The following is a 24,647-nucleotide window of genomic DNA, read 5'->3' as shown; positions in this document are numbered from 1 at the left end:
TGTATACAATAAAACCTTGATTATTGTGATTAATGGGGGTTAAGCCCCAGCAACCCTCGCAAATCATTCAAGGGTGGGCGATATGGAAGATGAATGATTGAATTAAAAACAAACATTTAAAAAATTCCCCAGAAAAAAATCTGTGATGTAGTGAAGCAGTTATAACTGGAGCGGGAAGTAGCGAGGTGTCACTGTATGCTTACAGTTGTCCCATCCACGTTCCCACACATTGACTGCCTAGAGCAGTGTTTTTCAACCTTTTTTGAGCCACGGCACATTTTTTACATTGGAAAAATTTGTGGCACACCACTAACCAAAAATTTTACAAAATGACACTCTGTATAGTATATTTACTACAGCACGGACACTGGACAATGACATCATATTTGCAGAAAACTATTAATAAATGTTAATTTAAAAAAAAAAGGATATTGGATAATTTCTCACGGCACACCTGACGATCTCTCACGGCACACTAGTGTGCCACGGCACAGTGGTTGAAAATCACTGGCCTAGAGAGCACATACCCCCCAAATTTGGGCTTTACAAACGCTGAGAAAAACATGGCCGATGTCACAGCAACGGCCTGTACAGTAAAGCGCAATGGGAGCAGGCAAACACTCTAGGTAACATCCACTGTACTTATGTCTAGTTTTGCTTTACTGTCTATGGATAGAATTCTTTGTGCATCCGTGAGCGAATGTGTGCTTGCATTGATTCTTACAGGGAGCGGCACTTTTCATCTCTTCGCAGTCACCTCAATCAGTCACACAGGAATTTGGTGCCCATCATCGCTGGTCCTGTTAGGTTACTCGCATTGCTGCGCACACGAGGTTACACAAAATATTAGAATTAGAATATATTACGTAGAAAAAAAAGGTTTTGTAGCATGTGAAATTGATTATTTTATACTGAATGATTTTATGATTCAAGAGAAGGTGATTGTAATTTTATCGTGATTAAATTTCTTGGCAAGTTAGCGCATGCTAATTGCTTATTTAATGTAAATGAGCAATGACCTCAATAAAAGTTGCTTTTGACTTAGGACCTGAATAATGAGTCCTTGGTCTTAGATTGAACATATTTTACATGACAAGTTTGAGCAAATATGACATTTTTACTTGAAACTTTTGAACAACTAATGATTTTTTACAGCATGGACAGATGGCAAATGCTTGGATTTAGCAATAAACTGCTCAGTGGCAAACATGTCTATGGAATTTAAAGTAATAAGCACGACGCTAAAATGTTATTGTAGCCTGTGGGAATAGGATATCATTAAAGCAGATACCTGATTTGAAGGTGCAGATTCCGGCTTTGTTAACCCATTCTGCCAATAACCTGCATCAATATCAAAATAAGCTAATGACTTATCATTTGAAAAGTAATGGTATAAATGTGGCAGTCCGGTGAATGAGTGGTTAGCGCATCGACCTAACTGTTCTGGGGTCAGGGGTTCTATCCCAGGATCGGTTCTCACTATGTGGAGTTGTCATGTTATTCCCGGGCTTGCGTGGGGTTTCTCTGGGTACTCCAGTTTTCTCCCACCTCCTAATAACACTCCAAATTGCCCATAGTTATGTGTGAGCGTGAATGGTTGTCTGCCTCCTTGTGGCCTGTAATTGGCTGGCCCAATAATTCAAGGTGTCCCTCGCCTGGTGCCCTTAATTAGCTGAGATAGTAACTAGATTGAAATTATTCTTGTGCGAAAAACTGACTTTAAAGTTGTTGATTTTGACTTTGAACAAGCCAAGAAAGACCTGTTTACAATTGTCTGACCCGAATTAGCTCCATAGTCCCCGTAATAGTTTGCACACATCTTTGTACTGTTTGTTTGACTCTATATTCATTCAAAACATGCCGCCGTGTGTATCAAGGTAGCATTTGTGGCTCTTCCCACCACAGATTACAGGGTTTTTTCAGCAGACGGGGGCTGTAAACACAGGTTACAAGTAGACTAGACCCAAATATCAAGTTTTCCCATCTCCAAAAGCACTGATAACCACTACTGTGTATCTTGGAGCATGTGTGCTTACAGAGAGGTCTGGATTTTTGCTTTATTGCTACTTTTGGGTGGCCTGCGTGGGGGACAACCTGTTCCACATGTGTTTTAAAGTCTACCAGAAGTTGGCCGTGTGATTTACCTAAAACAGCCATGACGTCTATTGAAAATGAGCAGTATTCTCTTTGCAATGGCTAAGTTACCCAATGCAGAGTAACACGCAGCACTTCAGCTATATCAGTGGTTCTTAACTTGGGTTTGATCGAACCCTAGAGGTTCGGTGAGTCGGTCTCAAGGGTTCAGTGGAGCCCCTGCTGCGCAACAAGACACATCGACTCATGTGTATTGATGATAACCTGGCCCGCTTGACCATCACTGGCTGCAGATGATCACGTGCCATAGCTTGGCCAATCAGTGCTCTGAGGAATTTGTATATCTTGAGTTTGAAAAAAAATCCTATTTTATTTGACACTTAAGTAGGGTTCGGTGAATGCACATATGAAACTGGTGGGGTTCGGTAGCTCCAACAAGGTTAAGAACCACTGGGCAATGAGGAGTCAGGGCCTTTAGTTAATCCCAAGGCAGGAAATCAACAACCTTAATGTTGCTTTTTTTCTGATAAATTTTCCTTCAAATACATAAAAATCAGTTTGAAAATGAGTGCTGAAACATCAATTCAACCTAAGAACAAGTGTAATATGAGTTATATAGAAACTTTTAGTCAGATTTTTACTATTTTTGTTTACAGCAAGTTCATAACATGTATATTGTTGTCTTCACGAGCTAAAGTCCAGGACAGTGGTACCTCGACATACGAGCAATTCGAGATACGAGAAACCCAGGTGGCCAAGACATGAGAGGCTGTTTATGATTTTAGCGCAGTCTTTTTTGCCGCATCTCTTTTGTGTATAAAAGATATCTACGAGCACTGGGCAGAGCGATGCATTTTTTTCTGTTTTTTTTCCTCATCACTCGCGAATGGCGGATTGATCGCTAATACGAGAAGTATATATTACTTCTCGTTGGCAAGTGGCCGTGCGTTATCCTATTGTGAGGACATTTGTGTGCATCATTTTCGGAATATTTTGAAGGGAATACAAAAGCAAACAGCCCATAGATGGTTAAAGTCAGGATGAAGGCGATTCAAATAGCCAACCCGGGAGAAGAAAAGTATCAGACTTTAATACAATAGTTATTGTTTTAATATGGTTTGTGTAAGAGGATAAATATTAAATGTCTACATTCTGTCAGTCAAGATTTGCGTCATAGCTTGCGACACATTTCTATGAGCAGGGTGGGATGCTAGGCAGATCGCTGTTGTAAACAAACGGGTGACTGTGTGATGGGCCATGGAGGGGAAAAGAGAAAAGTAACAGAGGATTCAACGTTTCTTTGACCGAATCATTTGCATTCATTTGGAAGGAACGTTTGTACAGTCGCTTTGTAGCGAGAAGTTGTCAAATAACAAAAAGACTCATGTTTTTCCAATCCAATATCCTGTTTTTGGTGTTTTTTCAGAGGTTTGGAACAAATAAAAAAAAAATCTATGGGAATCGTGAGATACGAGTAAATCGACATACGAGCTCAGTTCCGGAACGCATTAGGCTTGTATCTCGAGGTACCACTGTAAATATGTAAGGTGTGCTTTGCCTTCACTGTACTTTTTACGGTTCCAGACAAATTTCTTTTTTTTCCGTTCAATATGGCTCTTGTAACATTTTAGGCTGCTGACCCCTGCACGAAACTATTGTTTCCAAACTCCATTCAGTGAGGACCAAAGCTGTGCGTCCTTCCTCATGGGGTGGAGTCTTTAAAGTATTCAGACCACTGACTCACAACATCCACAAGTTGAGGCCAGTAATACCCCATTTCTACTGCACACAGTGTCGGTGGTACACTGCTCCCCGACGCCGAATGATGGACCAGAATTTCTTCAAAGTAATCTGAATGTCATTCTCCATTGCCTCATAAAACTCCTCCCATTTCCACGTTTTTTCCTCGGTCTTCAAAGTGCCCACTCTTTTTGAAGTCCTTGGAAGGGATGCTGGAGAGTGCTCCTCCTGGGGACTTCCTTGTTTTGTTGGGGGACTTCAATGCTCACATGGGCAATGACAGTGAAAACTGAGGGGTAGTGATTGGGAAGAACAGGCCCCGTGATTGAAACCAGGTGTTCTGTTGTTGGATTTCTGCGCTCATCATGGATTGAAAATAATGAACTCCATGTTCAAGTATAAGGATGTCCATATGTGCAGGTGGCACCAGGACACCCTAGGCCAGAGGTGTCAAAGTGGCGGCCCAGGGGCCAAATCTGGCCCGCCACATCATATTGTGTGGCCCGGGAAAGTAAATCATGAGTGCCGACTTTGTTTTAGGATCAAATTAAAATGAAGATTATTGATGTATATCATATTTGCTGATTTTCCCCCTTTTAAATCAATATTGTAAGTTTTTTTAATCATTTTTCGGTTTTTAATTCAAAAATTATTTTGTAAAACCTAAAAATATATTTTTTAAAAAGCTGAAATAAAAATTGTTTTAGATCTATAAAAAACGAAATGTTCAGGGCTATTAATCCAGTTCTTTTAATCCATTTGGGGGTGGATGAGAGATCCGCCTGGTGTTTCTAAAGGCTCTGGATGTTGTTGGGCTGTCTTGGTTGACACACCTCTGCAACGTGGCGTGGACATCGGGGTCAGTCCCTCAGTATTTGCAGATTTTCAGGTGGTGCTTCTCCTTTTTAAAAAGGGGGACCGGAGGATATATTCCAAATATCGGGGAATCACACACCTCATCCTCCCCGGGAATGTCTCTTCTAGGGTACTGGAGAGGAGGCTCCGTCGGGAGTTCGAATCTCGGATTTATGAGAAGCCTTGTGGTTTTCGTCCTGGCCGTGGAACAGTGGATCAGCTCTACACCCTTAGCAGGGTCCTCGGGGGTCCTCAATATTGCATCCCTTCTTTTTGCAGATGTGGTTCTGTTGGTTCTTAATGATGTCTTTTTTATCTTCTCTTTTTTTGGTAGGTCAAATAACATCCCTATTTTGTTTAGTGCATTGTAGTATCCAGAAAATGTCCGTATTGAAGCGATTGTCACATCCTTGCTAAAATAGAAAACCTAGTGACAAACATACTGGTAGCGGCAGGCCGAAAAGCAGTGATGACATTGAGAATTTGCTTGTTAAAACAACAACGCAGGTTTTAAACTGGCCTAAAACACAAACTGGCAAAATAAGAACAAAAGGGTTTCTTCCTATAGCTCATAGATTCATCGCCCTTGTCCTCAGCTTGTGCCCATGTTTTCAGCACTTATTTTCAACCAGATTAAATGTTTTCTTATCCTAAATATTCTTAATAGAAACAAAATTATGTGATTTGAGGATAGCAAATTATTTCCCCTTCAACAACAATATTTCAAGTTTGATTTTGACATACCCTTCCTAATGACAGATTTTTAGCATCGGAGGAATGCTACTGTATATTTCAACGGAAGAGAATGGAAATACATGTGTGTGTGTGTGTGTGTGTGTGTGTGTGTGGGCGAGCAAGAAAGGGACTGAAGGGGAGAGAGTGACGGTGTTATATAATTACTTTATAGACAGTGCAGCAGATTTGACGCATCTATGCACACCGTGTACAGGTGGCGAAACCGGTAGAGTGGCGCCCTCCCACACGCGCACATTCATAAAAGTGACTGAATGACAGGTTGGCTGACGGCATGACAACAGACAAACTGTGGAGCACCGACCGCTTTGTATGTTCATTTTGAAAAGACGCACACACACGTACGTCTCCTTCCTGTTGTTGTCAGATCAGTGCACAGAGTTCATTGTGTCCCTGTGGAGGGTGGCGACTGTCATGTTGGAACATGACCACTCTTTTGTCCCATAGCGGTGAATACTAGACTAAACTTTTGCAGATTCTTCCATCGAGGAGTCGAATAACTGGTTATTCTTCTGCCGTTAACATTGGAATTGCAAACAAAGAATTTTGGTTGAGTTCCATTTTGGGCCTCTTCACTTGAAAATCTTTCCATCCGAAAATAATGTCAAGTCAATTTTTTGCAGAATTTATGATTGAAATTGCTATGAGCAGTACAGTAATTTCTCGAATATCGCGGTTAATCTAGACCAGTGGTTTTCAAAGTGGGCGGTACCGCCCCCCGGGGGGCGGTGTGAACTTTCAGGGGGGCGCTGACGAATAAACAGGCGAATGGGGGGCGTTGAAATAGTGAAGGGGGCGATGGAGCAATTACAGTAAAATGTGACGTTGGTGTTTGTAGAAAGACCGGAAAAATTGATTGTCTGTAATAAAAAGTCGACAAAAAACAAGCTTTATTGAAACAAGAAACGTTGTCTGCTCGAGCGCTCACGAGCAGCGCGCATATACCGTATATCACTAATTGTCGCGAGTTTATCGTCGATGCAGGCGACTGGGGAAACCACCACCATCCAGTCAGCCGCAGAGGAGCACACAATAGCGCGCCGGCAGCGTTTAACCACAGACGTATGCGCACAGCGACCGGCTTAATGCATCAGCTATCAATTTTTATGATTCGAGGTGAACTGCGCATTGGTCTATTAAAAGAAACGAAATTAGCGAATAATATCTGAGGCGCCTGTCTTCTATTTATTTAAGCTTCGTTCGTTGGAAAGGGGTAAAGAGGGGGGCGTTGGCATTTTGGCCCGGCGGTGAAGGGGGCGGTGGCCAAAAAAGTTTGAAAATCACTGATCTAGACCATACATGGCCACGATAAACGAATAGCCGTGAAGTATGGTCACCCATATTTAAAAAGTTATTAAAAAAATTCAGTGCTGAGTTCTAGTAGCAAGCGGAGGGGATGCGAGTGGCTTCCGCTTGAGAGTTTCAGCGTGGATTTTCACATCTTTATGAATTCAAAATAAAAAAAACAGTGAAACTGTGAAAGTTGAAGCTGAAATGTGTGTATAAATCTAGATATAATATATATTTAAACATTTAACTACTTTATACTGTACTCAGTGAATATTGTTCCTCTCCGCTTGATATCAATCCAAAAAAAGACAGGTAAACGGGAGCTATAGTCCAAGTCTTTAGCCTTCTTGTGGCCATGGGTCCATTGTCCGCGATATTCATGGGATTACTGTACTTGCCTGACTAAACATGTCAGGTAACAAAACAACTTAAACAACATTGTCGGTTATAAACAAAACTGTCAAAACATAGGGCCCCGTTCCTGTTTTATAACCCATGAGGATGGTCGAAATTGTTGATTAAGTCTGGCTTTTCCCTGAGGCCAGTATGGAGGGTATGGCTAAAAAAAAAAAAAACCATCACATTCATCGGTCATACCATGCCATGGATGAGAAAACCAGATTTTTTTTAAATGATGCCTTTTAATGAGAACGAGTCCAAAGAAAGATTTGTTTTATTCATACATTGTGACTACTCATCTCTAAGTCACTACAATCCTTAATTAGTGCCACACAATTTTTACCCGCTATATTTAAAGTGGTGGTATGTTCCACTCATGAAATTTTCCAACAAGTTGCTCCAGTTTCACTGATGGCTCATTGTTGCAGAGATTCACGTGTAGCTCTCTTTTTATGCTTTTATGTCCCCCTTTTGTTTTTATTGTTTCTGTCCACTTTTTCGCTAGTAGCCAAAAAAAGGTGGAGGTATTGGAATGTGTAGTTATTTTGACATGTCAAGGGAAATCAAGATAGTTTTGGCCCATGAAAATAAAACTCCAACATGAATGCTTCCTTCTGCTATATTTTTTAACACGGAGGGAATCATCACCTATTAATGTAGTCCCAATAACAAGATTGCTAAAGTTTGGGACTCCCAGTATGCGGGAATTCAAGAAATAATTCATGCTCTCGTTGAAAGTTCGGCCAATATAACATTTAAATTATTACCACAAAATAACAAAAGTGACTTTTGAGAATAAATTGAATACAATTCGATGAAAATAATTCAATTTTTTTTTAAGTAGGCGCTTTTGGGGAATACTATAGCATTGACAACTTTGGATTTTAATTTTGTTTCTATGTTTGTGACTATTGTAAGGATAAAAGACTTACAATTGTGCTCACTGAAATACCAAATTTGTGTTGTTGTTCAAGGAAACACAACATTTTGGTAAGAGCGAGTATTTGTGAAGCACAAGCACTGCATTTGTTTGTCATTTGTTCCACTGGGTTTGCTGCAGGAGGAACTTTCACAATGATTGAGCCGAAAGTCTTAACTATTTTACCTGTTATGTTGCAGTGATAGCTACATTGTGCGTGTGAAAGCAGTGGTGATGACGCGGGACGACTCAAGTGGAGGCTGGCTGGCCCAGGATGGCGGTGCACTCAGTAGGGTCGGGGTGTGTTGCCTGCGACCACTTGAACTACCCGCGCTGCCACTCTTGAGCAACTCCAAATTCCTCATCCGAGGCGAGCGGATACGGGACAAACAGGTGAAGAAAGTTTCTGATGATTTTCCATGAAGCTTCAAGATATGTCAAATATTGCCAAAATACTCCCCATTTGAAAAGGCTTGACTGGCATATTTGTTTTGTAGGTGATCATGGACTGTCCGCTGAGGAAGGACTTGGTGTATACTATTGCCACGCCCACTTTTCACCACTGGAGGGTGGAGGACCGTAGATGTGGCCTGTCTTTCCAGAGTCCGTCTGATGCCAGGGCATTCGACAGGGGCGTGCGGAAGGCCATCGAAGATTTGGCTGAAGGTGTGTTGCACTTTTACTGGTTATGCCCGTGGCTATTAACCTGATGGTCAAAAAGGCACGATTGTTTACCAACAAACACGTTTCTTTTTTCTATGCAGTGGTACCTCAACATACGAGTGCTCCGTCATACGAACAATTTGAGATACGAGTACAATTTTGGGCAAATATTTATCTTGACATACAAGACAAATTTTGATATACGAGCGAACACGAAAAGCTGCTCATATATACAGTATTTTGACATGCTTATAGCTGTAAAATTGAATAAATATTCACTTTTTTATAGTTAGTTATTTAGTTTTATAGTACATGTCTACTCGTATTTCTGTATAGGTGCAAAAACATGTATTGTAGTAGTAATAATGAAGGTGATCCTACTTGGCGGTTTTTCGTTTATCGCGGCCATGTCGAGTCTACATTAACCACAATATTCCAGGGATTACTGTAAATAGTTTTAAGGTATAGTTGTTTTGTGAGATAAAATTAATAGAGATTCCCAGATCACATATTTCTTCCACCCACGTTCGAGTCAGACTCTACTGATTTTGAGGATCTGTCGATATCGAGTCTCGATCCCCAGGTGTTATATGTAAGTGTGGCACGTAGAACAAAGTGCAGAAATAAAATACAAAACGTGGCAGGAGTATATCAAGAAAAATGACTTATAATCAAATAATAAAATCAAACCTGACGGAAAGACATGGGAAGACGAGGTACACAAGAGAGAGCAAGCAGGGGATACACCAAGGGCGGAGAAACGACAGGTGAACATAATGGGCAATCATTCGGGCAGGACAAACATGGAACATAACAAACCAAAACCCCAACTGACCCTAATACCAGGAAACCTATTCAGGTTAAGAAAAAAGTATTACCGTATTTTCACACCTATAGGGCGCACTTGAAAGTCTAAAATTTTCTCTAAAACGAACGAGGCGCCCAATCAGTCGGTGCGCCTTGTGTATGCACTCATTTCTAAATATTGTACGACTGTGACCGGTTGACTGGCTGGTTTCCTTTCTTGCCGACACACTACTTATTGCAATCAACCCAGCAGACGTTCACCCTAAAAGTAGCCTCCCTGCGTATTCCAAGCATTAGGGTAAATCCATTCCAAACATCCCAGACGAGTGTCAATGCAGTTGACTACGGTGTGCTCGTAGGGCTTTTAACCCTCCATACAATGACGAGCAGGGAGCGTCGCACAAGTTACGTGACTATTTGGAATGGATTGTCGATGCCTGGGCCAAAGTAACGGTGAGCACTATAGTTTGCGCTTTTGTCAAAGCTGGAATCACTATTTCGAAACTACAGCGTCAACTCTGACCCTGACAAGGAGATGGAACCCAGCATTGTTGATGAACTCGTCCACTTGCCTGAACTCTATGTCGGATAGAGAAAATGAGGACTTTGACAGATTTGTAGATGTTTGAATACTTAAACTTATATTTTTGCGAATGCACATTACATTAATAAAACAGAATCAAACTCAGTTTTCATTGCAGCGCGTCCTTTGAGATTTGTCACTTGTTATCTCAACTTGATAAATGCCACAGCAAGTGATTATATGTCCCCGCCATTGATGGTGAGAGATGCTCTCTAAAAACGACCCAATCTGGCCTGATTTCCGATATACCTATTCCAATCCGATTTCTGATTGAGGACATGCCTATTCCTTAAATTCATCTCTTTGTTTGCCATCCTATTCAATGTTTGTTGAAATTGATGCAATGCTTCCTCTTTTTAAATAAACACTATTAACAAGTGCCTTGAACTTGAGTTTTTATTTTTTGAGTAACAACCGTTTGCTTTGACCAAAGTCTTGAACCTGCATGCATTTACCTTGATAGCATGCATGCATTTGCTAGCGTATGTTTTAGAAAGGGCAACAGGAGCAAAACTAAGTTTGATTTTGTTTTATTGACGTAATGGATGTTCGCAAAAATATAGGTCAAAGTATTCAAACGGGCCTCATCTTCTGTATCCGACATTGGCCAACAATACTGGGTTCCATAACATTTTCAGGGTCAGAGTGTTCGTCGTGGGGTTTCGGAATTGGGATTCCAGCTTTGATGAAAGCTCAAACTACAGTGCTCACTGGCACTTTTGCCCAGGCATCGACAATCCATTCCAAATCGACATGTAACTCGTGCGACGCTGCCTGCCAGTCTTTGTATGGAAATTGTTTGCCATTCAACATTCATCACTCCCAAGCCGTTTGCAACGCTGTTTCTCCTTGCTGTTATATCGTATTCAATCCATGGCTTCATTCAGTCCATTCTCCAAGCGTTAACACCCGCATTCTGTTGTCATTCACATCAAGCCTTTCCTCTGTGTAGCCCTAATGTGTTGAGTATTGAGTGTTTTTGAGGGTTAACAATGCTACAAACACATAGAAATAAAATATCTTGCCACTTGCCTGGGATGTTTTAAATTTACCGTAACACTTGAAATGCGCAGGAAGGCAATTTTGATCTGGGTTGGTCGCAATAAGTATCTTGTCAACAAGAAATAAAACCAGTCACTCAAGCGGGCAGAGTCATCTAAAAATTTCAATTTAGTGCACAAACAAGGTGCACCAACCGATTGAGCACATCAACCATTTTAGTGAAAGATTTTGACTTTTATGTGCGCCCTATGGGTGTGAAAATAAGTGTTTCAGTTCCAAACAAGTGTCCACAAGTGCTTTTATTTCCCCTTAAATGAGGCTTGTACAAACTCCTATTTTAGATGCGATTGCTTCTTTATCTCTCTTTTTTTTAACAAGAGGTGCGTTTCAGGTCACCTTAGAAATCCATCCTGCAAACGATTTGAGTGAAAATCAAGTACACAAAGGGGTTTCATGGTTCCCCTCCAGGTGTGATCCAACTTATAGCAAAGAAACCTGTTCAATTCGTATGTCGGTCGGGCTGTTACATGTGTTTTCTTGATCTTTTCCAAATTTCGAGACACTAGAAAAGTGGCTCTCATACCAAGTTGTCGTAGTCGCTGTAAGTCGGTTGGAAAGTAATAGGTGAAATAGAAATTAATTTATCGGACCGCGGCAAAAAAAAGGTTGGGGCCGCTTGTTTAAGGTACCTCTAGACCTGAATGTCTGGTTGCAATCATTTTCCATTACAGTGATACCTAAACATACGAGTGCCCTGACATACGAGCAATTTGAGATACAAATACAATTTCGAGCAAATATTTACCTTGAGATACGAGAAAAATTTTGATACACGAGAATACAAAGAGGATGCTTATAACATCTTGCCGCAACTCCCTTGTGTAATGTCTCTACGAGCACTGGGCGGACCGTTGCATTTTTTCAGTGTTTTTCCCCCCGTTAGTGCAGAATGCAGCACACGTGGCATGCAGCATTCTACCCTGACTAACTGACTGCCTTGCTTGCTAATACGAGAGGATTATACTTCTCGTTGGCAAGTGGTTGTGCGTTATCCTATTGTGAGGACATTAGTGTGCATCATTTTCAGGATATTTGAAGGGAAGACAAAAGCCAACAAACCTCGATAGGTTCTTTTTAAAAACTGCAGCTGAAATTCTGGGTGGAGGCGGGGCAAATAGAGCCAACCCTGGAGAAGAAAGGTCTAAAAATGTAAAACTAAATTTGGTTAGATTAAATTTATTTTTGAGTATGTCTGTATTGTAATCCAAGTTCATTTAAATTTGTTTATCTTATGCTACGGACGGGTGCCTTACCCGTCTCTGTCACTCTCCCTCTCTTTATGTTCCGCTCTCTCTACCTTTCACGAAATATGCTTAATTTTAGTACTATTAAACATAACTACTAGTTATTTGTTACTCTGTTAATAGATAGCTGAAATTCAGGGTGGAGGCAGGGCAAATAGAGCTTTTTTCCTGGCTTTTTTTTTTCAGAGTTAGAGCGAATTAATTTGTTTTTAGTTAATTTATATGGGAAACGTTGATTTGAGATCCAAGTAAATCGACATACGAGCTCAGTCCCGGAATGCATTAAGCTTGTATTTGAAAGTACCGCTGTACTTCTGATTAAATTAAATGTATTTTTGAATATATAAGAAATTGTAACCCGCAGAAGCAATTGTGTATGTATGTTCAGGGGGATACATTTGTATGATTTTCAGTCCTGTTTTAATCTTTCCTCTGTAGGCTCCACAACCTCCTCTACGGCACTCCAAAATGAAGGCGAACTAGGCGACGACGACGTCTTCACCGTAAGCCTGTTTTCTTTTTGTTTCGCGCTGGGCAAAGATGAGCTGTTTGCAGTTGTGTGCTTGAGAGGGAGGGGGAGAAGACCCTCCCCCACTTCACGGTAACCTGACACGGAGAGCAGCAGGCAGGGTCAGAAGGTTATTTCCTGTATCCTAACACACCAACACCACAACGACCAATTCAACCCTCCCTCCGCCTACAGGGGCGGCTTAAAAAGAGAGCAGCGAGTGAGTGAACAAGCAGCTTGCAGCTGTTTCCCAGCTTAGTGCGTGGAGGCTGATTTACGAGAGGAAGTGCCTTGTGGGTTCATCTTCTGGACTCTGGTGTCTGCGATGGCCAAGACTAATAGGTGCTCTGCTGGGAGTGTATCGCCACCACAGAGATGCACATAAACACTAAAAGAGGCCAAGGGAGATTTCTACAGAGATTTCAAGGGAATCCACTTAGCTTGGATTTGGCAAATCTAGAAATGGTCATTTAACTAAACTCTTTTGGAACATTAACTTCTCTTGGGGAAACATTTAGTTGCTGAATTCCATTCTGTAAGCAAGATCTTAACTCAGTTTACCATTCAAATGCCATTAATCCTTTCCAGGACCCCAAAACTTTGTGTAATTTTTTAAATAAGAGATGTAACACTGCAATATAAAGTATAAAAATGAAAACGTAATTTAGTTCCATTTTTAAAAAATGAAATCACAGACACTAGTGTTTATGGGATGTGTGCTTTTCATTTAAGTTTACAAATGAGAACCGTGTGGGATTTGCAGTTCAATTATTCATTAAATTCCCTTAGTAATATCAATAGAACTTAAAGAAACATGTTATTTGTAAATCTTTCCACTACGGTTCTCAATTTTCAAAATTTTCCCAATTTAATAATTAATTGATAGTCCGTCAAAGTGTTTTGACTTTGTTTATGTAAAAGATGAGCCAGCGAGATCAGTTCTTTGTTTTGGTCCAGGTTGCCACTGCTTTGTAGGCTATGTAAACTAAGGTCGATGCCACTCCCACAGCGAGAATTGACTATTTGTCTACCAATGGAGCAAAAAAAGTCAGATGAGTCATGACAACTGAAAATCTCACTTAAACCATTGAGAACTGTCTTATAAGTATTCCCAAAAAACATGTTTTTAAGTCCATTGATATTATAGGGCCATTTGATGGATTTAATTGAATAGCACATATTAGCTGGGTCTTGCGATAGTGTTATGAATATTGAATTTGCAATAAAATTACTGCATTTCTGACCTGAGAAATCATTACTAGCTGGTTTAAATTTGAGCAATGTATAGTTTTTCCATCATGTTAAAGTTAACGGCGTTATCTACATATTGATGACCCACCACTTTGTGTAATTTTCAGGCATAGTTGCACAGCATTAGGCTCACAATAAAAAACTGGCGACTTCTGAAAAGTGTGAAGACACAGAAATGGGAGAAAACGATCAAAAATTTTAAGGGGCACGAGGTGCAGGACACCCTAAATTGATGGCACAAGGAGACAAACAACCATTCATGCTCACACTCGTACCTATGGGAAATTTAGAATGTTCAATCAGCCGACCATGCATGTGTTTGGAATGTGGGAGGAAAGCGGAGTACCCGGAGAACACCCACACAGTAGAACATGTAAACTCCACACAGGTGTACCAACCTGGATTTGAACCCAGCGCCGGCGCGCTAAACATTCATCTGCCGGGCCGTCAAGAAACAGCAAATTATAGCTATACAGAGGAAAGGCCTGACATGAATGACAACAGAATGCGGGTATAAACGCTTAGAAGATGGACTGAAGCCATGGATTTGAACGAAATATAACAGCAAGGGGAAATAGCATTGCGAACGGCTTGGGGGTGACGAAAGGTTAGGAGTTTACTGTGCATTTGTCCCAGAAAGTTAAGACCAACCTCAGAAGTGGGAATAGATGTCCAAAGGTAGAATGACGTAGTATGAACTAAGTTTTAAAAAAATAAAACATATACATATATATTTTTTTCTTTTTTAAACCGTACTTGTCTAGGGTTAGCAGGCCGCTCCTGCTCTGAATTAAACGTATCCTTGCAGGCAAGAGCACAGGTGGTATGTTTTGTTATTTTTGGCAGGCTGCTCTGCAAAGGCTTTGTAAGAAAGGAATTAAGGGGGTGGTGGGGTTAGGCTGGAATTCTCAGCGTGGCTGTGTCCATGTGGGGCATGCTGCTCAGGGATGAGGCCAGAATATAATGGGTATAGCTTCCACACACGTGTGTACATAACGCAGATCTGGGTCATATAAATCTGGCAAATAATTCATGGAGTTTAGGCCTACCAGTGTTCCAGGTCACGCCTACAACAAACTTCAGAGGAATCAAGACAGCACCATGACTAAAACAGATGTGTAATGTGTGAGATCTGCTTTTAAAGATCTTGTATGGGATTTTTTGTGTGTGTGCTGTACTAGTGCTGAAGTGAACTTACTACTTATCACAACAAGGAAGAGTTTGGCATACTGTAGCCAAATCTGCCCAAAATTATGGAAGTTATTCTACCCTTTTTCTTTTGTAATCAGCTGTAGAGCAAGTGTTGCTTTTATATGAATTTGGTTACTTCCTTCACCACTTTGCGGCTTCAACATTCACAACCATAGTACATTTTTTATGTTAAATATCCAAATATAAAATGCTTAGTAAGTGGAAGACCACAGATGAAAAAAATGCTCGCCGCCGCTTCTTCTTTGGAGTTGAGTACCACCCAACTGCAGCAAATTTTCACCATAGAAGAATGAAGTGTTGTATAATATAAAAGGTTGGAAACGTCTTGCCTTTTCCTCTTTTGTTTGGATTGGGTTTCACATCAGGCACGTACCTTGTGGAGGAAGACGATGCCGAAGTTATTCTAGCTGATTTCAAATCACACTTGAAAATACCTTCTAAGGCTTAGAATCTAAGCGTCTTCGGCTATCTAAGGCATCCAAGAAATATCGAGACGTGATCACAGAGACCAAAAAATTGACTAGATATGCCAAAGGAGAGCCATAAGCATAAAAAAAACCTACCGGGCATTATAAAGGAACCAGAAGCAAACATTTGGAATACAGCAACATTATCCTTTTCCAAAGACACCAAGCAAGTGGTAACCACTAGGAATAAAGAATGAACCTGGAATATGAGGGATTTACGCTGTAGAAAAGGCAGTGGAGCTGGCATGATAGGGAAAAGCGTCAACACACTGTTTGAGAGCCACAACCCCTTCAACTGATGTGGACCTCGTCGAAATGATGCTATTGGGGAATTGATTGACATTGATTGATTTATTTGATAAGGGACTGCACATATTAAGGAACATATTTATATTTGTGTCTATGAACATACAGTATTTACACGGATACAAGCCGCCTGCGCGTATAAGCCCCACACTTTGAATAAATGACCCTAACCCTAACGATGAGGAAGAGAATGAATTTGATCTTACTTTAAGAAATCTGCACTTTGCAATGGATTCCCGAGATTGATGACATAGTCAATGCCATTGTATTTGGCAATCGTCTTGAGAGTGTCATGTACTTGTATAAAAGCATATTTGTACAAATACAAAAAAGAAACAGCGGTCTCAACTCCTCATTAACCTTCTGTCTAAGCTGTGCAACTGCGCAATCGCGCACTGGTTGCACACTCGGCGCACAAGAAAACCTATCCACTGCAGTCAATGTACTCCAAATGAATTAGATATAGATATATAACTTTTTTTCTGTATCATTTTGCTTTCATTGAGTGACAGATGTCCAGCCAATCATTGGATACGACGCAATTATGTTTAGCAGCCAATCTGCATCGGCAGTACCTGCGTCTGAGGTTAAAGCCTGCTCTGCTGAAGGGAATGTGATGCGTACAATCCCCTAACCAGAGTAAAAAAAGAACTCCATCTTTGAAGTTGGAATGGCTGTCGGAGTAGTATGTGCAAATAAAAAAAAACAACCGTTAAAAATGGGGGACATCATTTGTTTTACGAGTGAGAAAGATCTGGTTCTGGTCTTCAAAGCATACAGCGAAGGTAAAGTTTGGGTAAAATATGGACTCAATGAAAGCAAGACTACCTCGAGCTAAACATTCACCAGAAATGTCCTTTGAATGAAAATAAGGTAAAATTTAAGTCAGATCTGTGCAAATTCCAGTGACATTTATTAAGATGTTTTAAGTATGAATATTAATAATTTAATGATATTGTGACTAGATCATTTATGGGTGGTTGAAATAAATCTGGTGATGTTAGATGTGATACTGGTGTGTGGCCATAGCGAGGAGTTCTGATGTTGCTCACACTGGTCTTTAGTGTGCTGAGGGAGGTTGTTTGTATGCCCGGACATATAAAAATTTTGAAGGAACATTGCTCCCCATCACCATGTTCCTTGAGGGCCGAAAACCTATCACAAAAGCTCCCCCTGCTGCCCCTATGGCGTCTCCTGAAGATTCAATCAATGATCCATCAATGCCTGTCGAATCTGAGGAAAACTCCCAATAACCTGTTTTTTTTGGGGGGGAGGAGATTTATTTATTTTTAAATCAAACAGAGAGGAACTCTTTTCACTGTGAGTACTTAAAGTATTTACCTTTTTTCAATAGATTAAATTTAGAAATTACTATGAGTATTTTCATGTGCCTATAACTGTTAAATGTAATGAAGACCTTTTCTTGATAATTGTACTTGTATAGGCGTCAAAACATGTCATAGGGTAGTAATAGGGAACATCCTAAATATCGCAGTTTTTCTATTATTGTGGCCCTTTTTGGTAGTGATATTGTCCTTTTGCTTTCATGCTCCGTATTAGCCTCTATTGCTAACATGCGAAAAATACATATGTTCTTCTCCTGAGCGATTGAACCACTACGCCACGATGCGCCACCAGTAGTGAATTAGTTAAAGATAATGGTCAAAATCCATAAAACTTGAGGTTAGGTCATGTTTTACCTATAAAAGATGGCATTCTTCCTGCAATTTTTATACCAAGTTAGGATTATGTTGGTGACTTGTAAAATGCAAAAGACCAAGGTACCCAAACTTCACCACTGACACATTTTTATGCCTCATTTTCTGCCTTAAAATCATCCCTGAAATCTGGATCTCGATCAGCTAGTACACAGAGAGGCTCCCCTCATGTTTGCGCCTGCAGAGTCTGACCTCCGGTGTGGCTATGTGAAATCGATCTGCCCGAGTGCTGGATGGCCAGACGTGTGGGGTGTCTGGCCAAGATTTGACTTGGAGCAGTGCCCTGACTGCCTTTTGGCAGAAAGGCTATCAGTGCGGGTGATGGGAACAAGCAAAGTAGATCGACCATGTGAGCCCATTGATGCTATGAGCTCAAGTCAAATCTAATTGTGTTTTTATAAAAATAATATTTTCAGTAGACTAGGGGCCTTTTGATGGCTTTTTAGTAACTTGCATGAGGAATAGCCTCCTATCATGAGAGCAACCCTATAACATAGAACACCCAAACTTCTGTTTTTTAAAATGAAGTCTCAAGAGTCATTGAAAAATCCTGTCATACAGGACATTGCCTACTGGGTAAGCCTCTGTAGTCTTTGGGAAAAAAAATACAACCCTTGTCGATAAAAGCCAGCTCAAAATATAACGTCAAATTAAATTAAATAGACATGCCAATTTAAACTGGCTAATTTTATCACCAAAATAAACCTGTTTAAAATCGGATACCCACTTGGACTTATGTGATAAATACTTAGTGACATCTCTATGGAGGGTCCATCTTTTTTGCTTATCGTGGGGGGCACGGGAGCTCTTCCCAGCCAACAATGAGCACCAGGCAGTTTACAGCTTAAATCATCCATCCAATTGCAAGGCACAAGGAGACCGACAACCATTCACACACATAACTAGGGGCAATTTAGAGTGTTCAACCTTCCTACCAGAGAAAACCCACTCAAGCCTCAATGAACATGCAAACAACACACAGTGAGGACCCACCTGAGATCAAAACCATGACCTCACAACTGTGATGCTGATGCCCCACCCACTTGCTACTGGGCCACCTGTATCACAAGCATTAAGTGAACTATTTTAAATAGTTAGGGTAAGTCTGTTGCGATATGCAATGATTAAATTAATCGCACAGTAAATAAAAAGAGAGGTTGCTTATTTTCTGGCTGAAATGTATTGCTGTTTGTGCTCCTTGCACTTCCCGTGTGTGTTAAAATTTCACCCACTGATTGCATATGAAACTCCAGTTCCTTTTACAGAAGTTTATTGGTCATTACCACACTGTAGAACAGTTGTTCTTAACCTGGGTTTGATCGAACCCTAGGGGTTCAGTGTAGCTTCTGCTGCGGAAGTCAAGACAAATGGACTTATTCATGATAACATTTCCTGCTTGACCATCACGGGCTGCAGATGATCACGTAACATTGCTTGGCCAATTAGTGCTGAGGTGAATTTCTATACAGCGGTACCTAAAGATACAAACGTTTCCCATAAAAATTAACTAAAAACAAATTACCGTATTTTGCTGATTAATATACCCCCCTCAGTTAATATACCTGGGTATATTAAACGGCAGGGGTATATTAAATGGCGCACAGAGGGGAAGGTAAAATCCACTACGCACTCTTTATGCCATGACGGAGTGCATCAACGTTTTGCAGACTAAAACTACTTACTTCTCAGGTTAAAACTACTTAATGCTGAATAAAGTCTGACTTGGAATTTTAATGAACTTAAGTATCTATAATTATGCCCCCATGAACACCATACAAATCTTGTCAAAAAATCGGAGTTGCCGTTTAATATACCTGAGTATATTAAATGGCGCACAAACGGAATGGCAAAAAAAAATCAAAAATCATTTAATATACCCAAGTATATTAAACGGCAAAATACGGTAATTTGTTCCATCCTTCTGAAAAAAACACCCAAAACTGGAAATTGGATTGGAAAAACAATTTTATTTGTTCTAATTTGCCATCTATTTACAAATAAGTAGTGATTTAATATAACTAAAATGTGTTTAATATTATTAAAATTAGACGGATTTTGCGGGCGGGGAGAAAGACGGACAGAGAGGGGCGGAGCTTTTTGCACGGCAACACGCTCGTAACATAACATAAAGAAATTTAAATCAACTTGGATTACGATGCAGACACACTCCAAAATAAATTTAATCTAACCTTACACTGTACCTAATTCTATTTTTTTTTCTTTCTTCTCCCGGCCAGGTTGGCTCTATTTGCCTCCACCCTGACCGGTTGTTTGCTTTTGTACTCCCTTCAAAATATTCCGACAATTATGCGCAGACATGTCCTCACAATAAGATAATGCACGACCACTTGCCAACGAGGAGTATATACGGCAAAAATAAAAAAAAAACACTGAAACAATGCAACGCTACGTCCAGTGCTCGCAGAGGCATTACTCGAGGGAGTTGCGACCAGAGAGACATTACACAAGGGAGTTGCGGGGAGAGAGACAGTTCCCATAATGTTCTTATGAGCAGCCTCTCACGTCCGCAGTATGCCTAAGATAAATATTTGCTCGAAATTTTACTCATCTCAAATTGCTCGTATGTCGAGGTATTACTATATTTACAAACAATCCTATTTCTGAAGAAAAAAACTTTTGGAACCAATCATATTTGTAAATCGATCTACCATTGTATAGTTGTAATAACCACTTTACTCTGCTATGAACCAATGGCAGAGGTCTTCAAAATGCAGTCTTCATGAGTAAACAGACAGAGCAAAAAAAAAAGAAAAACAATGTCCAACTGACACCGAATGTTGGTGAGGGTTAATCTCAAATCCTGCTTAAGAGTCACCTTTTTAAAAAGAAATTATGAAAAGTGAATGTTCCGAGAATCATTATTGACAAGAGGATATTGGTTTATTCGCTGCAAGCTATTGTCAAAGTAGTTTTTCATATTACCAACCATTTGAACATTCTGATTCCTATTTAACACCAACTCTAGTGGAATGACAATATGAGCACCACACCTAGTAAAAAAAAAAGTTGACTCCTTCCTAGGAAGGTGACATGTCTCAGGTGATAGAGTAGTCAGTCGTCTTCCAACCCAAAAGTTTCTCACCCATCCTCGACTTTTGTGACTACATTGAAGTGTCTTTGAAAAAAATGTTGAACCCACCATTGCTGCACATTCACTTGGTGACTGAAGTTATTGTACCTTGAAGATGGAAAAGTGCTATAAAAGTGAAAGCCCATAAACCAATTTTGGCAGATGTGTTGAAATTGTTGTCTCTGTTTTAAATTTGGAAGCCTGTGACTGAAAAACAAGCTCTCCTTTCCTGTTTTTCCCCCAATCAGAGCATTCCTTTCCTGTTTTGTTGGTCAAATAGCAACATAGCATTGTGATGATTTATTTATTTATTTATTTGTTGGTGATGTCGTGTCCAATGACAACACCGCTCTCAGACACATCCTGTGTTTGTTTGTTATTCTTCCCCCAATACCAGAATGCCACCGACAGCTCATCCAACTCCTCCTCCCAGAAGCTAGATAGCTGCCTGCCACCATTCGAGTCCTCGCCTCTTCCGCAAAGACACAAGTTCATGCCAGGATATCGCCACAACCTTCATGACTCGTACCGGCTATCTGACCACTACCTTCTAGATCAGGTCTGGATTATTTTTAGATTACTAATAGGATGAATTAAAGAATAGTTATTGATTTGTGTTTGGATAGTTTTTTTTCTTTCCACATCAGCATGTTAAAACTTGATGTCTTCCCACAGCCTTTGTCACGCCTTCCCCATGTCACGTTCCAGGAGGATGAGGAAATTGTCCGCATCAACCCACGTGAGCGTAGTTGGGAGCGGTCGGGGGACCGCGTCAATGAACGCCTCCAGGGCCGTCCATCAGACCGGTCCTGGCTCACGGGCTATGAGGATTACCGTCATGCCACCATGCGTGACAAGTTTATCCAGATGGAGGACAATGAATCCTACGTCCACTTCGCCAAGACCGAGGTTCAGAAGCACGACTACACGTACCCGCTGGCCCCAACCCTGTCTCCTTCAAACTCAGACCCAGCCCTCGGACCCTTCACCAGCAAGGGTCGACACGGGGGATCCTACCGCCAGGGCTTCTCTGTGATCTCCTCGCAGCCTCGGTCCTTCCTGCCCAGCTCCTCTCTGTCACTCAATGGGGGTAAGAGCCCCAAGGAGGATGGTCTGGAGCGGGTTCAATGTGAGCACTGCGGTGATGCCTTCTTGGTAGCTGAAAACAGACGTGGCACGTGCCAGGATGCACCCGACCCCGTGAAGGGCTGTGTCCGGCGAGTAAGCTGCATGTGGCTGGCAGACACTATGCTCTATCACTGCATGTCCGACCCGGAAGGGGAATACTCGGATCCATGCTCCTGCGACGGGGGTGAGGGGAGCCGGCTGGGTACGCGCTGGCTAGCCCTTGTTGGCCTGTCTCTGGTGGCGCCCTGCCTCTGCCTGTACCCACCCCTGAATGCGTGCCATCGAGCGGGCTCAGCGTGTGGTTGCTGCGGAGGACGACACAAAGCCCTCAGCTGAAAAGGCAGGTCAAAGGAAACCAGAATCCAACGTAAGCACAGGGAAGGATGGTAGGACTGCTGAAACCTCCCAGAACTGAAACAAGCCAAAAATGTCTAGAAAAACTGGTGCATTTTCTAAGAGGCCGCTGGGAAGATAAGCTCCCCTTAAAGGCGGCAGGCAGTCGTCTCTCTACACAGCCATTTTCGTGCTCCATTTCCCGCTAAGAAACGGACGGCTCTCTATACAGGGGGACTTTTGTTTTCTGTTTTTTTTTTGTTTTGTTTTATAGCTCAACATACGTATACTGTATGTAACACTTATGCAGGTACTTTATACTTTGTACACTGACTTTGACATCTGCCACAAAATGCTGAAATTAAGAAGTAGTTAGCTCAATGCTGACAGCGATAGACGTCGATGGCAATTATTCCTTACTAATCCCTCCTTGTTCAAATGGATTGGTTTTCCATCAGCCAATTGCAGTAAATAAGTTACAAAGAACACTTACCCAATCCATCAAAAGGCTTACGAAACACCTAAAGTTGCCACAAAATGGCACCAAAGCACTACTTTTCTTCATTTCAACATAGTTCATTGCCACCAAAACAACATTTTTATAGAAATATTTGGGGCAACACTGTTCTCTTATTTTAATTTTATTATTCACGTTCTTATTCCCGGTATCCTTACTCCAATATAGACAACCAATCAATAAACATCCCAAAGATTTTCTGTTTGTTTTTTTTAACCATAACAATTCACCACTGGGGTGGAAAAAAAGGATGTTTTGGCTTTGTTGTTCGCTCATCGTGCCTCCAGTTTCACTTGCCAATTATTGTTTATTCTTATTCCAAAAGGTGCCTCAAATATAATCACCAAAATCTGGAAACCCTGCCATTCTCAGAATGAAGAGTCAGAGTTTTTTTTGCATTTTTTTGCTACCATTTGCCTTAACAATCCGTGAAGAGGGTTTCCCTCACAGAATTTATGTTTAAAATATTTTTATACAGAGAAAAAAAACTCATCTGCGACATACAATCAGCTAAGGCCAGCGGTCACATTAATGGAGCAGCTACTCATGCCAATTGAAACAATTGAAATCCCCATAAACTTAATGTTTAACAAATAATATAACCAAATAGCAAAATGCAATGACACATTTTTATGTGCTCTTGTTGCTCTTTCTGTGCGTAAAAATAAAAGTGATTTAGTTATCGACAACTCTGAACAAATTTAGCGACGCAACATGTTAAAAGCAATACTGGCGCTGTGCCGTAAGCAACATCGATGACAACTTCAACGCTGTATTAACAGATATGTAATGTCAGCATAATAATACCATATGATTATGATACTGCTATGTCTATATCGTATGGATATTGCAATATTTGATCTCACCTGTGCTGGAATCGGTTTGACGTCAAATTTCTCATGTCAATGTGTATTCGTTTAAATACGTCAGTTCAACACATTTATGGTCTTTAAATGGACAAAGGTGTTCTTTTTTTTGTGGTATTTCCGACTCAACTAAAATCCAGGAAGTAAAGCTCCCGTCCTGATTGTAGTGCCAAGGAAATGTCTCTTACTGTAGTTGTAATCCAGACTGGCCGAGGATGTCCTTTTTCCTCGCGTCTGTCTTACACGTCCTGTGTTTCTGCGTCCTTGGTGTGTTTTTTACCTCCGGACGCCGCATCTGAAGGGCTCAAAAAGCATCCTGTTTATGGCCTCACACATTGGGGCCAGAGACAATCAGTTTGGAAAGTGTGCATTTTGTCTTTTTTTCGTTTGTTTCTCTCCGTCCAGTCTCGTGAGCCCTTTCAGAGCCAATTTACAAGTGCCTCAACGTATTGTCCCTTCTGTATCGTATTTAAGTTGAGAAATTATTCAAAGAAAAATGACTCCCTGTATTTGAATTAGACCTGTTTTTTACGCTTAATATTTTTACATCTGTAAAAATAAAAATACATAAGAGAAAAAATTATATTATATATATCAAGTGTATGTTGTACATTTTTATTTGTATTTTTTTTAATAACTGTTTTGAACTAACGTACGATGGATGTAGTAGCTTTTGCTTTTGAGAAGGAACAGGAAGTACTTTGTAGATAACTGTGTCTGCGTGCATGTTAGGAAGTGGATTTGTGAGGGTGGTCGGTTGTGTTTAAAAAAAAGCCTGAAGTAAATGTGTGTGTGTCTCCGCCTTCGACCACCAATAAAAGGAAAAAATGTTGAAAGCACA

General features: G+C 40.8%; 1 protein-coding gene across 1 annotated transcript in view; it reads left to right on the top strand.

The window, feature by feature from the left end:
- spred2b (sprouty related EVH1 domain containing 2b) overlaps positions 1–24,647 on the top strand; it is a 36,453-nt gene extending 11,806 nt beyond the window's left edge. The window contains exons 2-6 of the mRNA XM_077729543.1: positions 8,251–8,443; positions 8,548–8,716; positions 12,848–12,912; positions 21,360–21,521; positions 21,638–24,647. Coding sequence (XP_077585669.1) covers positions 8,251–8,443; positions 8,548–8,716; positions 12,848–12,912; positions 21,360–21,521; positions 21,638–22,426 — 1,378 coding nt within the window. The 3' untranslated portion in view covers positions 22,427–24,647. The remainder of the gene's footprint in view (positions 1–8,250; positions 8,444–8,547; positions 8,717–12,847; positions 12,913–21,359; positions 21,522–21,637) is intronic.

Source organism: Stigmatopora nigra, chromosome 12 (genome assembly GCF_051989575.1).
Source record: "Stigmatopora nigra isolate UIUO_SnigA chromosome 12, RoL_Snig_1.1, whole genome shotgun sequence".
In the NCBI taxonomy this organism is placed as follows: domain Eukaryota; kingdom Metazoa; phylum Chordata; class Actinopteri; order Syngnathiformes; family Syngnathidae; genus Stigmatopora; species Stigmatopora nigra.
This window is presented reverse-complemented; position numbering and strand designations above follow the sequence as displayed.